The following is a 15,495-nucleotide window of genomic DNA, read 5'->3' as shown; positions in this document are numbered from 1 at the left end:
CAGTGCTCAATAAATACATACTGAATTAGTAAGTAGAATGCTTGACTCTCCTTTTCGCATGATGATTGTTTTTTCTTTTTAAATTTAGAGCAATCTTACTTTTCTCTTGAGGGATACGATTCTCTTTTTCTTTTTTGCTCCTTTATTGAGTACAGATCAATTCTACTTCTCTCATTTTGTGGAATTTACTTAGCCCTGTCGGATGTTCCATGTGATATTTGAAAACCATACTATAGTCCTCCGTGTGCAGGTAACAATGATTGTCGGAGAGCCCCTGTTTACAATGATGGTTATTTCAATGCTGAGCTATTTTTCGTGATCACTAACAGCTACGCATTATACCAGGCACACCACAAATGCTTTGTCATCTCAGTAGCTCTGTCCCCATTCCCCAGAGAGCTTCTGGCTACATTAGCGTAAACACAGTGCTGGCCAACAAACTTTCAGGCTAATATTCAAAGTCGGTCTCATCTGAAATTCCTGAATTCCGCCAACATCTATAGGGGGACAGTCAGGATCTGCAGAGTAAGCATCAAATCTGAGACGATCACTGGGATTTAAGATACCAAGTCTGACATACAGTGGATCACACACTAGTTGAGAGGACAGTCAAGGATGCGTGCCCTTAACGCCTTTTCTGCATATGCGGCCGTAAAATGTCTCTACTTGATATTGTTGTATGCACACATACCCAATATGTAGAGAGACAGAGAGCCCTTGAGAGACATTAGAGAGGTAATTCCAGAGACTGGAGACTTAGAAGGCAGACACAGGCAGTCAATTAGGAGACACACATGCAGGACACATTTTGCCAGGACCTCATAGTATCCACATGGGGCTTGATAAAGACAAAAAACCTCTTTTCCCTCATTATTAACAGTGTGATAAAGTTAATTTCTCTGCCCTGAGATGTGAACAAAACACTGGTGCACACAGCATGAAGAGGATCCTCGAGAGACCCCAAGAGTACACGGCTGCTCAAGAAATGCTAATACCGGGACAACTTACTCCAGTCACGAAATTTAATGAAGCCTCGTTCAAGTGTTCAAACACCTTACCTGGAGTCTTGTATTAGAAGCAACAACCAAACCATTCCTCAGGATGGAGTGCCAGTTTTCAATGTGTGAGCCACTAAACGAGAGGGGAGGAAATAAAAGGGGTTATCTTTGAAAGGCTTCACAGGATTAAAAAAAGAAGAAAAAAGGCACCGCTTTTCTGAAAGTTCTAAGTTTCCAAGTGTGACTTAGCGATCTAGTCAGTGTTTGCAGCCAGTTAGGAAGAGAGGATGTATTCTTCCTCTAAGTGCAGACAAGACACAGCCCCAGGAACAGGAAGCCATACTCACTGGAATGCAAAGGTACTCCCAAAGAGGTTTTTCGCAGCTCTGAAGTTGGATTCTTTGGCTGGTGGACTGCTGAGCAGAAGGAACTGGTGTGGGGTGTGCATAAACTTCAATTGCTGTCGTTTGAAATAATGAAAATAAAACATGTCAATTTTATTCTTTACTCTTTTTTTTTTTTTGGTTGTCACTGGGGCTTCACTGCTCGAGGCCGACTTTTTCAGATAAAAAGACGATGGCAGTGATACAGAAAAAGAAAATCACGGCACTGGAGCTTCCTTCAGTGCAGCAGGGGCCAGGCTGAAACCTGGGTCATGAGTCACGCCCATGATAAAGCGACTATGCTGTCCAAGTGAGCTATTTTGTTCGCTCACAACACGCCAAATTTAAAATACAACCAGGCTGTTGGTAATGTCAAAGTTTATGGGGTTAGGAATTATCTAGTATCAAATTATAGTCATTTTAGGCCCATAATACTTAAAAAGTGCCATTCATCAAAAACACACACACACCCAAATGTAAATCATGTAGAACTGATGGTCCAAACAATATTTCTTTAATCTAATGGAAAAGAAATAGAAGACTGACAATCCCAAGTCCTTATGTGTAACTTTAGAATAAACTATATAATCACACTTGAGCAGATCTGCCCAACTAATTTCTTTTCTTTCAAGACTTTTGTTACTGAATTCCCTAAGTATATGCAAATTATCCAGCTCGGAAATTATTCTGTGAGTTTGCTAAGCAGAAAAAAAAAAAATTAGTTCAAGGTAGTGAAATTGCTGTATTTGCCTAAACTTATAAAATTGGAAACTGTCTATGTTCAAGTAAAGTTTTGCCTATTTTTCATGGATGGAATTTAAACAGAAACTTTGGAATAATTACTTGACAAAATTTTCTAGTTGGTGTCTTTTTTTTAAAAAAAAAAACTTCACTGGTGATATGGAACTGGGGTTCCGTGCCTGCATTATGAATCCACTGCTCCTGAAGGCCGTTTTTCTCCCATTTTTGTTGTCCTTGTTATTGCTATTGTTATTATTGGATAGGACAGAGAGAAATGGAGAGAGGAGGGGAAGACAGAGATGGGGAGAAAAAGACAGACACCTACAGACTTGCTTCACCGCTTGTGAAGTGACTCCTCCGAAGGTGGGGAGCCGGGGGGCTCGAACCAGGATCCTTATACTGGTCCTTGTGCTTCACACCATGTGTACTTCACCGCTGCGCCTGGTCCTCTTGATGTCTTTATACACAGCAATTAACAAATATAGAAACCCAATATATAGGAATCATGAAAATAAGGTACAAGAAAGATGAGATCTTTAGAGACTGCCCTCAGGTGACAATCAGAACTGAAATTAGAGTCCATTAGCATTTTCTTTCCTTTTCCCCCTTTTTTCCTTCTTCTTCTTTTTATTTTATTTTATTTTAGTTATTATTTTTTAAAGAGCACTGGGTTGAAGTATGCCGTCTGGAAGCAGCATCTTCTCAGATTTGAAAGAAAAAAGAAACAACAGAGCTATGGCAATATGAAACTGACAGTGGTTAAACAGTTTACTCATGAGAAAGATAGGAGAGAGAGAGAACCAGCCATCACTCTGGTACTCTTGGTGCTGCCGGAGATTGAACTCATGACCTCATGATTGAGAGTCAATGCTTTATCCGCTGGCCACCTTCCGGACCACTGGTTACTTAAATGTTATATATAAATTTAGCCATTCAAAAGTTTATATGAGATAAATTACTTTCTAGGAAAAAAATTATTAATATGGGTCCTAAAAGTAGAAAACTAACCATCAATAATCATAGAGAAATTAAGAAAATCATTGAAAGGCTTTAGAAGGTTTCTAATCAGGGCACAGGTGGCACACCTGGTTGAAAACACATATTACAATGCACAAGGACCCAGGTTCGAGCCCCCGGTCCCCACCTGCAGGGGGATTCATAAAGCTTTGTGAGTGGTGAAGCAGTGTCACGGGTGTCTTTCTGTCTCTCTCTCTCTCTCTCTGTCATCCCCTCCCCCTCGATTTCTGGCTGCCTCTATCAAATAAAGACAACTAAAAAACTTTTTTTTTTAAAAGGTCCACTATTCTTTTCTAGTCAGTCCCTAGGTAACAGCCTATCACTTGTGGAATAGCAACATGACCTTATATTTATTCTTATTTATTTAAAAGGTCAGAGCTGCAGCCTAAATTTGATGTCTTGGGAAGTTCAAGTATGGTCCACAGATGGAAATTCCAAACAGAAGAACTAGGCTTCACCTGAGTTTATTTTAAATTCCTGGAGATGTCACCTAAAACAAAAATCACAGTGGACAATTTTACCTATTACAAAAAACTCCACTCAAATTTGTATGTTTCTGTGAAAAGACAACTTACCCTGTTAACTGGCAGTTTCACAATATGTGACCTATTACTTGAAATAACCCTGAAATAAATTAAAATAATTCATTAGTCACAAATATGTCAAATACATTTAAAATGCTTTTCCTCAGTAAGTAGTTAGAACTTAATTTTGTGAATTGTTTAATCACATAATAATCACATAATTTTGCTTTGCTTTCTGAAATAAAGAATCAAAAGGACAACATAATATTACATCAAAAAGATATTTAACACTAAGAAAGCATTGAGAAGCTCCTTAAAGTATAAAAGGCTAAGTTTCCATAGTCCCAATCTAATCTATCAGTGAGATGAATGTCACTGGGAATATAAATAATGATGATCTGAACACAAGATCAGAGGTTGAGTCACCAATCTGCCACTCCCCATAGTGTCTAATTAAGAATGAATATATTTTTTAAACATTTAAAAAATATTTATTTATTCCCTTTTGTTGCCCTTGTTTTATTGTTGTAGTTATGATTGTTGTTATTGATGTCGTCGTTGTTGGATAGGACAGAGAGAAATGGAGAGAGGAGGGAAAGACAGAGAGGGGGAGAGAAAGACAGACACCTGCAGACCTGCTTCACCGCCTGTGAGGCGACTCCCCTGCAGGTGGGGAGCCAGGGGCTGGAACCGGGATCCTTATGTCGGTCCTTGTGTTTCGCGTTACCTGCAGATTAACCCGCTGCGCTACCGCCCAACTCCCAAGAATGAATTATTATGAAGTTTTTTGTCTTTAATAGTTGAGGATGGCTTTGGGCTAATATAAACTGCGGTTTATGTGCAATCGGCATTAGACACTAAAGTTGAAAAAAATTAAATTCAGATATTAAAAAAAACTTGTTTAGGAGGCTGGGTGGTGGCCCACCTAAGAGAGCACACAGGTTGCCTTAAGAAGGTCCAGTTCTGGGAGTCGGGCTGTAGCGCAGCGGGTTAAGCGCAGGTGGTGCAAAGCACAAGGACCGGCATAAGGATCCCGGTTCGAACCCTGGCTCCCCACCTGCAGGGGAGTCGCTTCACAGGCGGTGAAGCAGGTCTGCAGGTGTCTGTCTTTCTCTCCTCCTCTCTGTCTTCCCCTCCTCTCTCCATTTCTCTCTGTCCTATCCAACAACGACAACAACAATAATAACTACAACAATAAAACAAGGGCAACAAAAGGGAATAAATAAATAAATTAAAAAGAAAAAAAAACATTTAAAAAAAAAAAAAAAAAAAGGTCCAGTTCTAAGCACCTAGGCCCCACATACAAGGGGGAAGCTTCACTCATGAGGTGTCTCCTTGTCTGTGTGTTCTCCCCCATCCTCTTCCTCTCGGTCACACTTCATGGCAAACAGCACCTGCAGCACTGCTTCACCACTTGGGAAGCTTCTCCCTGCAGGAGGGGACTAGGGCTCTCACCTTGGCTCTTGCCATGATAACGTGCGCACCCTAGTGGTGCACATTAGCAATGAAGGGTTTTTCAACCTTCATTCTGACTATAACAATGAGGGAATTAGGGGGGCCGGGAGGTGGAGCACCTGATTAAGTGTTCACATCACAGTGCGCAAGGACCTGGGTTCAAGCCCCTGGTCCCTACCTGTGGGGGGAAAGCTTCACGAGTGGTGAAGCAGGGCTGCAGGTGTCTCTGTTTCTCTCCCTCTCTACCTCCCACTGCCCTCTCAATTTCTCTCTGTCCTCTATCCAATAATAAAGAAATAAAATAAAATATTTAAAAACAATGAATTAAAGTTAATGAAACTAAGAGTGACTTAAACTAATTAACTAGAATTTTAATATAATAAAAGACACAAAAGGCAGAACTTCTGTCATAGATGTTTTAGACTAAATCAAATATGGATAGTAATAAATCATGAGGGAGCTAGACTTATTCTCTTTTTAAGATTCTTAAAAAAAAAAAAAGAAATTGAGGGAAGGGAAAGACATACATAGACAGACAGAAAGCACCACAGATAGATAGATAGATAGATAGACAGACAGACAGGCAGACAGGCAGGCAGACAGACAGACAGACAGACAGACAGACAAGATGAATTGTAGCAGTTTTATTGCTCGAGAAGCTTCTCCTCTTCCTCCAGGTGGGGACCTCAGTCCTCAGTTTCTTATCATCTTTACATTTGTACAACTGCATGATGATCGTGGTAAATTCCACAATCTTGAGTTTCTAATGATTTCAAAGAGACATGTCCACAAAACACTCACAGATAGATATGGTGAGTACATGCTATTTGTTGATTTCATTTTGCAAAGCAGACACCAGAGGGCAAATGATTTGAAGCTGGTTACTGGAGTGAGGTGAGTTTTCAGGCTACAACTCCCGACTGCCTAGCCTTCCTCCTAGGATTCTTTCTGGACTAAACCTCACTCTGAAACAGTGCAGTCTGCAAAGAGTTCATCAAATAGATTCCATCCTTCTGAATGAAACAAATGAAACCTGCGTTTTAGAAATGCTCTCAGTAAGTATTGAGACAGTGTTTTATGACTTAGCTTTGAGTTAATGAGGAAATTGAATGAACCAAAATGGTCTCACCGTTTTGTTGAAACAATTACATTTTTTGAAACTATACACCAACTGCACTGAAATACACTATATACCCCACACACTGCAGATGATAGCAATTTTCACCCTTGTGACGTACAAGTTTTAATTAAAGTGAAAGCCATTAAGGAGACTGAGATTGTAAAATCACCAGGCCTCGCAGACATGTAGAATTTGAACACTGCAGGTAACACTGCAGGGACCGTAAGTGAAGCTAATCCAACCTTGTTTAAAGAGGGCAGAAGAGGGAGTCGGGCTGTAGCGCAGCGGGTTAAGCGCAGGTGGCGCTAAGCACAAGGACCCGCATAAGGATCCTGCTTCAAGCCCTGGCTCCCACCTGCAGGGGTGTCGCTTCACAAGCGGTGAAACAGGTCTGCAGGTGTCTATCTTTCTCTCCCTCTCTCTGTCTTTCCCCTCCCCTCTCCATTTTCTCTCTGTCCTATCTGACAACAATAATAACTACAACAATAAAAACAAGAAGGGCAACAAAAAGGGAATAAATAAATGAAAATAAATATTTAAAAAAAAGAGGGCAGAAGAGAGAAAAAGACGCTACTTTCATTGAGAGAAAAACCAAAAAATTATACCATTGCAGTAGGGGGTGAGCAAGAGGGTCTTGTTTATCCATCTGCTTCTTGATCTCCAGGTATGGTGCCTGAAAGAAAGTTCAGGATTATACTTCTTGAGTTTTCTTTTAAAAATCCTTTTTTTTTCTTTTCTGGCAAAAGGAAAAACCAAATTAAACAAGTATGCCTAATCCAAAAATCTAAAAACCTCTGCAGCTCTGAGGTAGGAAAGGCAACAACTATCCTAGCTGTTTCTCCCCAGCTGACTGGAGTTTAACTTCCGCCCAACGTAAAGGACTTGCCCTGACGCTTTGCTGAGAGACTTGTCCAAGTTCTAGCCTGGCTTCCGATTACTGGATCATGTTCCTGAAGGGAATCCCAGGCCCCTGCTGAGCCGCTCAAAGATTCCAGTGTTGCTAAGGGACAAAAAGGGCATTTTACCAAACCGTATTTCCTAACATTTCAGTCATTTTCTTTTTCATTCTTTTTGTAAAATGTATTCATTCTTATTTTATTTTTGATAGAGACAGAGAGAAGTCTAAAAGGAAGGGGAGATAGAAAGACAGGTTTAACACTTGTGAAGATTCCCCCTCCCCAACAGATGGGGCTGGAGGTTAACCTAGGAAGTTCTTGCACACAATAACTTTTTAGCTCTACCCAGTGCTCCACTCCCCAACCCCAGCAATATTCTTTCTTTTTTTCCCAAAGTCCCAGGTTCAGTCTACTTATTTATTTATTTTTTATTATTGGATAGAGACTGAGAGAAATTGAGAGGGGAGGAGAGGTCAAGAGAGGGAAAGACTAGACACCTGCAGCCCTGCTTCACCACACATGAAGCTTCCCCCTACAGGTGGGGACCAGAGGCCTGAACCTGGGTCCTTGTGCACTGTAATATGAGCATTTAACCAGGTGTGCCACCAACCAGCCCCTGGCCCCAGCAATGTTCCATGTAGCTCTTATTCTGTAATTTTCAAATTTCTCCATAGACCCATCTGGCCCTCTTTTTGATTCTTCTATTTTCATTTCTCTGTAGTCCCTTCCTCTCTGTACTCATTTTAAATACTTCAGTCAGTCATACGGCCTGGGAGGTAGTTCAGTGGGAAGAATGTAGAACTTGCAAGTTTGAGGTCCCAAGTTCAATCCCTTGTACTACACACTGTATTTACTACAGCAGTAGTCTCCTCACCCCTCTCTCCATATATATGTATTCATTTACGTGTGTGTGTGTGTGTGTGTGTGTGTGTAATTAAAACTTGTGATATGTTTCAGCTGAAGACTTCAGCTTCTACTGCAGCTTTTCTCTCCTCCTGCAGTTCTCTGAGTAAAATCTATTCTTCCACCTTTAACAAGCCTCTTTGGCTTTGGTTTTCACTTTTAGCTCTCCTTAATAAACTTTAACACATAACTACTATTTATGCTCATTATCTCGGAGCTTTGATCCTAATATATACTCTCCATGAATCTTTAAAATAAAAAAAAAATGAACAAAACTTACATAAAAAGCTGGCTTTTTAAAAAGTGCTTACTGAAATTTACCTAGAAAATTAACGTTTATAGAAAAAAGGGCAATCTGTATGTGACACTTAGGTACAGCTCTAAAACAACACGTCCTAGAAAATGGGACAGAGTGACATTCTCTGTATTTCGAGGCTTCAGGAATTTGATGCAATAAAACCTGACAACTTTCCCATGAAGTGCACACTGAAAAAAGGCACAGCAAGTAGTGGAGACGCTGAGATACGGGGCAGTAAACACCTTTTCCAAGGCCACAGGCCACATTCTCGATGAGTAAGTTCTAACTTCCAGGCTGACAGTCACCAACATGGCCTCCTACGAAAATAGCTTACCCATGACCCAGAAGAAATGAAGCCGCTTTTGGCAAAGGGCTGATTGCAGAGTCGGTATGTGTAGCTATTTTTAAATCCATGAATGATCTAGGTCTAGGTTACGGTATAAATACCCTATATCTCAAAGTGTTTTCATGACTGAACAATGTTTACTTAACTTTATGTGGGATATTGTAATAGGAATGCTTTTCCTTCTGTAAGTGAAGGTAACTTTTATCACTTTTCATCTTCTATAACAATAAGTTTGCTTGAAAAAGAATTAAAATACAGAAAGAGGCAGACACAGGAAAAAAAAAGCTAGGTACGTATATGTATATATATATATATTTTAAGTTACTAATGTAACTGTTGAATTTATTAAAGAATATCTTGTTTACACATACTGTTTACTGAAAGGATGAATAATACACCTATCTCAGAGAGATGAGAGCTTGTGTGCAACTGTAATTCATTAACTCTCCAATAAAGAAAGGGAAAAATGGATTTGGCTACATGAACAGTGATCAAAGGAATTAAATTTGAGATAGCAATACACATTTTCAAATAGGATGGAGATGATGGCAAGGGATGAGAGAGGAGTGATACAGAAACTCTGATTCCAAGATAGGAAAAATACACTTTTTCTTTTCCCAGAGAAAGCAATGGCCAGGTGAATATTCCTAAGTGGTCCAGATCACTAGGGCAGTAGAACCAACATGTGCAAACTGAACCCAGAATGTATGGCATTGTCAATTATGGATTATTAATTTTGACTTAGGATGAGTTTAAGCAACTCTTCAGTTTTTTTTTTTTTTTGGCAGTAGAAAGGTCTCAATAATTCAATAGTATGTGCTTTTCCAAGTGCTGGAATCTAGCCCAGATAGATTAGACTTTCTTAATAAACCCTGAGCTTTGCTCATAAAACTTTTCCACCAACACCCTACTCTAAGAAATTCTAGTGTCTTCTAAAGATAAGATTTTGTATTATATCTCAAATAGTTATATAATTCTTATGGAACTTTTTTTTTTTCTATTTTAGCAATAAAAGATGTTTAGGACTAGTGCCACTCATTAAAATTGACAGTCTGGATAGCCAGTATCAGATCTAACCTTTGCTTTCAGTTATGTTGACATATCTCCATGGACCCAAACTCTTAACCAAGAAAGAGTAGAGCATTAGGATTATAATTATACAATTACCCTCAAAAAGCCACACACGCTGACACACCAACGCACTGATGGAATTTATTGGGGAAAAAAAAATCTTAATAAGGAACAATTTGAGTTTCTCATGATTTTAATTATATTCCTTTCTAATAGGCAAGTGTACATTTTACCACAGGGTCAGTCCTCTCAGACAATTATTTTGCCTCCTAGTCACAGGAAGAATGTGGTTTTCCTCAAGCATAACTGAACTGTATTATACGATGACGGACTTACTTGTGTCATTTCTCTGATGGAAGTTATGCTATCCAGCGCTTTCATTACTCGATCATAGTTCTTCTTCTGTTGGAAAGGAGAGAAAAGGCATTCACTATAAACCTGTACGAGCCTGCACAGTAGAAAAACAGTATTTCTACACGTGACTTTTCCGTCACGGCCAATTTGAAAGCAAGGACCATACTGTGTACATAAAAGGGAAGCCTTTACTCAGATGCCTCAAGGACACGAGATTTATAACTGAGTCACAGGGAAGGAAAAAATACAAGTCAGTCAGAATAGCAGTGCACCCAATCACATGCAGAATACAGAAGAGGAAGTGAAATAGAAAAAAGAGGAAATGGATTCTTCAGCTATCGCTAAGATATGTGAGAATATGGAGAATACGGGCAAGGGAAGACACAAAACTCTGGCGGTGCGCTTGTGGTATGGAACTATACCTACCCCTGTGGCTTTAATGACCTTGAAAAGCATTGTTAAATCGCATATCAAATTACCACAAAAACAAGTTTCATTGTTCACCCATCAAAATAATAATAATAGCTCCTAATTCTAATGTTCACCATTCCAAAAGAAAGTCATGTTATACAGCATGAAACCCTTACGAAAACATTCATTTTAAATCTTACAAATACATTTTACTTTTCTTTTCTTCCGATTGGAAGATTTTCGCCCAAAGCGTAGAACGGCACTATATATTCAACTGTAAATTCATATTAGGCATAATATAAATATATATACTATTTTTACTTGTCAAGAAGGAAAACTGTGTCCACAGAAATCTCATCTGGATATTGCTTTTGGGTGATGATTTCAGTGACTAAGGCAATTTAGAGCTTAGGAAATTTGAAGAAGAAAAAGAGCTATTTCAGAAGAATCCTGCTCAATTCCCATGAATATTTGTCCAGTTGTTTTCTTGAGAAATGCCAATTACTTAACAATATGAATTCAACTTTCACACGCTTTCAGATAACAGGAGGAAATCAGAAATGCAAATACAAAATAAATTTGTTTTTTTAGTCATAAACTTAAAAATGTAAGTGAGGTCCCATAAATGAAAATGTCCCCAAAATGTGTAATACGATTAAAATAATCACATGGACCATTAGGACCCACTTCATCATAGCTACTTGCCACTGTCCATACGGATGAGACATGTCAAAACTAGAACTGCCATGGGAGTTGGGCAGTAGTGCAGGAGGTTAAGTGCAGGTGGCACGAAGCGCAAGGACCGGCGTGAGGATCCTGGTTCAAGCCCCCAGCTCCCCACCTGCAGGGGGGTCACTTCATAGGCGGTCAAGCAGGTCTGCAGGTGTCTGTCTTTCTCTCCTCCTCTCTCTCTCCATTTCTCTCTGTCCTATCTAACAATGACGACATCAATTACAACAACAATAAAAAGAAAGCAAGGGCAATAAAAAGGGAAAATAAATAAATAAAATATAAAAAATTAAAAACAAACAAACAAACAAAAACTAGAGCTCTTGGGACCAGGCAGTGGTGCACCTAGTTAAGTGCATGCATTACAGTGAGCAAGGGCAACAAAAGGGAATAAATAAATAAATAAATATTTTTTTTAAAAAAAGAGTGAAAGGCAGAAAATGGAAGCAAATCCAGAACTACAAGGAAAATGTGTAAGTAGTGTGTTAGTAATTCCTTACCCTGGGGTTGAAGGCCAACATCTGAGGATCATTAGGATCCACCACAGAAGGATAGGGCTCAAAAATGACAACTTTTCTAGGAGATTCCAATGCAGACCGACACATGGACACCAGCAGATCCACCACCTTGAAACACATACATAAGATAGTCAGCGTCTTTCAAGTCTTAACAAGCATTCTGCCAATGCCTTAGGACTCCTGGCAGCCTCCCATACTGGTAATTTGAGACGAGCTCTCATCAAACTTAAAGCTAAATCACGTGCAGCATTTCCAAATCATGTGTACTAACAGAATATCTGCTGTGAACACACATGGGTTAATGCTTCTAGATTCTGTGGTAAGACAGTGAGCAAGACACATGACAACTGGATCTTGTGGAATTTATATTCCCATGGAGACAGTGCATAATAAAAAAAAATCAGTTAAACAAATATATACTCAAGTATGTTTTCTGGCAGTGTAGACCCTGGAAGAGTAACGCAGACAGTGGCAGACACAGAAATAGTGGCTGGGAGACCGTTTGACTTCCATGAATGAAGTTCTTTATTCAATACGAGGGTCTCAGGTCCCAAAGTGGGGCTCTGGGGTGTCTGTCACTTAAAAGGGCCACGTTTTCCCTGTCAAGGATGACAAAACCACTCAATCAGAAATGACAGTTTTTTTCCCCCCACTCCCAATAAAAAGAGTGGAGAAGCGGAGTGAATATCCACCTACAAAAGAATGAAACTGGAGCCTTGTCTGTCATGGCTTCCAACTTGGCAATGATTTCTTGGCAATGCCTTAAAAAAATCAGAAACAGTAGGGGTCCTAGTGGGGTCTGAATTGTTATGTGGTAAACTGGGAAATGTCACGCATGTACAAAATTCTGTACTGACTGTCTTCTGTATACCATTAACCCCCCCCCCAAAAAAAGAAGTAAAAAAATTACAAACAGTAAAAGCAAAAATAGATAAATGAGATTTAGTGACTATAAACTATTTTGTGCATTAAAGAAGACAATAACCGGGTGAAAGGCAAGCTACTGAATGGGTGAAAATACCTTCAAATAACATATCTGGGTAAGTGGATGACATATAGAATATATGAAGGACTCCTACAACACAACAGCAACAAAAATAACTTGATTTTTTTTTTTAAATAGACATATAGGGGGTCAGGTGGTGGCATACCTGGTTAAGCGCACACATTACAGTGCACAAGGATCCAGGTTCAATCCCCTGGTCCCCACCTGCAGGGGGAAAGCTTCATGAGTGGGGAAGCAGGACTGCAGGTGTCTCTCTGTCTCTCGCCCTCTCTACTTCCTCCTCCCCTCTCAATTTCTCTCTGTCTCTATCCAATAATAAATAAAATTTTAAAAAAGTAAAAAAAGAAAAGGACAAATAACCAGAATAGAGATTTTACTATAGAGAAGTTATGGATATGACTAACAAACAGAAGAAACTCAACGCCATGCCATCTAATTGTGGGGGCATGCTTATCCGAAGCACGAAGAGCTATCTCATAACCACTAAAACAGTTACTAGCGAAAAAACTCAGAAAACACAGCGGCAACCAAGCTGAAACAGCATGATAGTATTGTAGTGTGAAGACCAGAGGAGCTGGAGCTCGAGCGCGTTGACGGGATGATAAAATGGGAAGGCTTCCATGAAGGCTCATCCAAAAGATAATTACAGAACTTGCATAATTCTCTGGAAAGAACCCCACTTCTGGGAAACAGACGCAGAATTATTGAGAGAGGGATATCAAAGAGGCATCTGCATATTCAGACAGTATTCTTCACAAAATCCAAGAGATGGTCACAATCAAAATGTCTACTGATAAGCGAATGGATACGGAAAATGTGGAATATACACAAGGGAATGTTACACAACCTTAAAAATAAAAGGAAGGACCTGTGTCCTGTGTCCTGTGGCTAAAATGGGAGGACATTATAGCAGGTAAGACACAAAGCTAAGTCATGTATGACTACAGTCATGCCATGTCTAAAGTATTGGGCAGATTGATTATAGGAATATTACTGGCCAGGGCTGGCAGGAGGGGGACATGGGAAGTCCTTTAATAGATAAAGACTTTCAGTTCTGTACAATCAAAAGCTACGGAGGTCTACCTCACAGGACAAATGACTAGATGAGATCCTGTGTGCCCAGGGCTGTATGGTCGGAGACTCACAACAATGTCTACAGGCTTAACGCTAGTGACTGCACACTTAAAATGATTAAGACCGTTAAGCTTTGTGATGTGGTTTTTATTTTTAAATAAGAAAAAGTAAGGACAAATGCAAATATTTACAATAATCTGAACATTGTTCTCTTTTCAGACATTTATTAAGTGGCTTGTTCCAGATCCTCAAAAAAAAAAAAAATCAAAGTATTTATTTTTCAAAGAATTACACTAGTGGGCTCAGGAGTAAGTTATAATGAGATAACAGATGCCAGGATTTCAGAGAGACTTTATGTAGTTGAATACTCTAGGTATATATAATTTCCAAGAAAAAGCGTTAATTATAATTACTACAGCCAAACTACAAACTGTCTAGTAACGTCTCAGACGTTTTGAATCCAGAGAGTAGCGTCATTGCCTAAAAACAACTGTTCTTGTAGGGATGTCAGCACGACTAGTCTGTGACCAAAAGATCCCAACAGGAAAATGACTGAGTTGATGTAAGAACCACACTCTCCCCTCCATCCAATGCTGTATGACACATCGATGGCAGTAGAAAGGAATCGACTTCCCACAGTCATCACGTGGAAAGGTGCTCAACAAATATTCTAACTAGACAATGGAGCAAGTCAGAAGTAAAAGTTTACCATTCTCAACTACTGCAATTCTATGAATTATCTGCTCCAGAAGTTAGTTCTCGGAATTCTTTGAGAAAGGTTTGTTTGTAGATGTTAATGTCTCAAAGGAAAATTGAACAAGAAGTAGGGGACTGTGATTGCTTTGACCCAACTTCCTGTGTTTCCCCTCACTCCCAAAATTCAACATGAAAGACTCTAAAAAGGGTCGCAGTGATACGGGGAGTGCTGTGTAGACGGCAAGACGCAGCTGTTGTTTTCTTTCTTCGGTGGATAACAAATCAACTGCAATTTATAGACAGGCAATTTATAGGTTGACTAAGATATTTAGGAGAGAAATGCAAAGGAATGCTAAACTCAAACAAATGTGAGTGAGTCATGGTATCTGATGAGTTAAAATAAGAGGACTTTTTCAAATATATCATCAGAGGACATTACACACTGTCCCCCAAACCTGCAGTTACAAAAGGTCTTGAAATTCTTGCAAATGAGAACATTCAGTCACTTATCTTTTAGTGAGCCCAAGAGAATAAGAAAGGAAAGAACAGGAGTAGCCTGTAGACGTGAAAAGTACAGATTTTTTCCCCCTATTGTTCAAAAGGAAGATATTTCTGATTTGGTAGGATATTTTTTGAAGGGTCTGTGCATGTTATCGTCATTCATTTATTAAAAAAAAAAAAAGGACATATCTAGACCCCTGAGCAATAACCTACCAAAACCATACCACATAGGAACTTTCTATTTATACACAGCAGGGAGATAACGTATTCTAACAAGAGGTGAATTTCAATATGTAGACCCATGACCTTTAAATATGGCAGTAGTCACTTAAGAAAAAAAAAATCGTATGTGAAAAGCCAGCGTATGAATAAATAAGACGGAGTCTTCCTGGTTGAAGCAATGCTTGGATACCTGCCCTGCAATGGCGGCCCTCTGGGAGCCTCCTCCCAGCCC

At 39.5% G+C, this 15,495-nt stretch overlaps 1 protein-coding gene across 4 annotated transcripts in view; it reads right to left on the bottom strand.

Annotated features, from left to right (window-relative positions):
• Window positions 1–15,495, bottom strand: part of PARP8 (poly(ADP-ribose) polymerase family member 8) — a 205,653-nt gene that overhangs the window by 19,165 nt on the left and 170,993 nt on the right. For all 4 annotated transcript variants that reach the window (XM_060191018.1, XM_060191017.1, XM_060191016.1 and 1 more), the window contains 6 exons: window positions 11,747–11,872; window positions 10,089–10,154; window positions 6,844–6,911; window positions 3,715–3,763; window positions 1,346–1,458; window positions 1,059–1,131 (listed from right to left, as the gene is read on the bottom strand). In XM_060191018.1, coding sequence (XP_060047001.1) covers window positions 1,059–1,131; window positions 1,346–1,458; window positions 3,715–3,763; window positions 6,844–6,911; window positions 10,089–10,154; window positions 11,747–11,872 — 495 coding nt within the window. The remainder of the gene's footprint in view (window positions 1–1,058; window positions 1,132–1,345; window positions 1,459–3,714; window positions 3,764–6,843; window positions 6,912–10,088; window positions 10,155–11,746; window positions 11,873–15,495) is intronic.

Source organism: Erinaceus europaeus, chromosome 5 (genome assembly GCF_950295315.1).
Source record: "Erinaceus europaeus chromosome 5, mEriEur2.1, whole genome shotgun sequence".
NCBI lineage: Eukaryota > Metazoa > Chordata > Mammalia > Eulipotyphla > Erinaceidae > Erinaceus > Erinaceus europaeus.
Note: the sequence above shows the minus strand (reverse complement) of the source record. Positions and strands in the feature narration are given on the sequence as shown.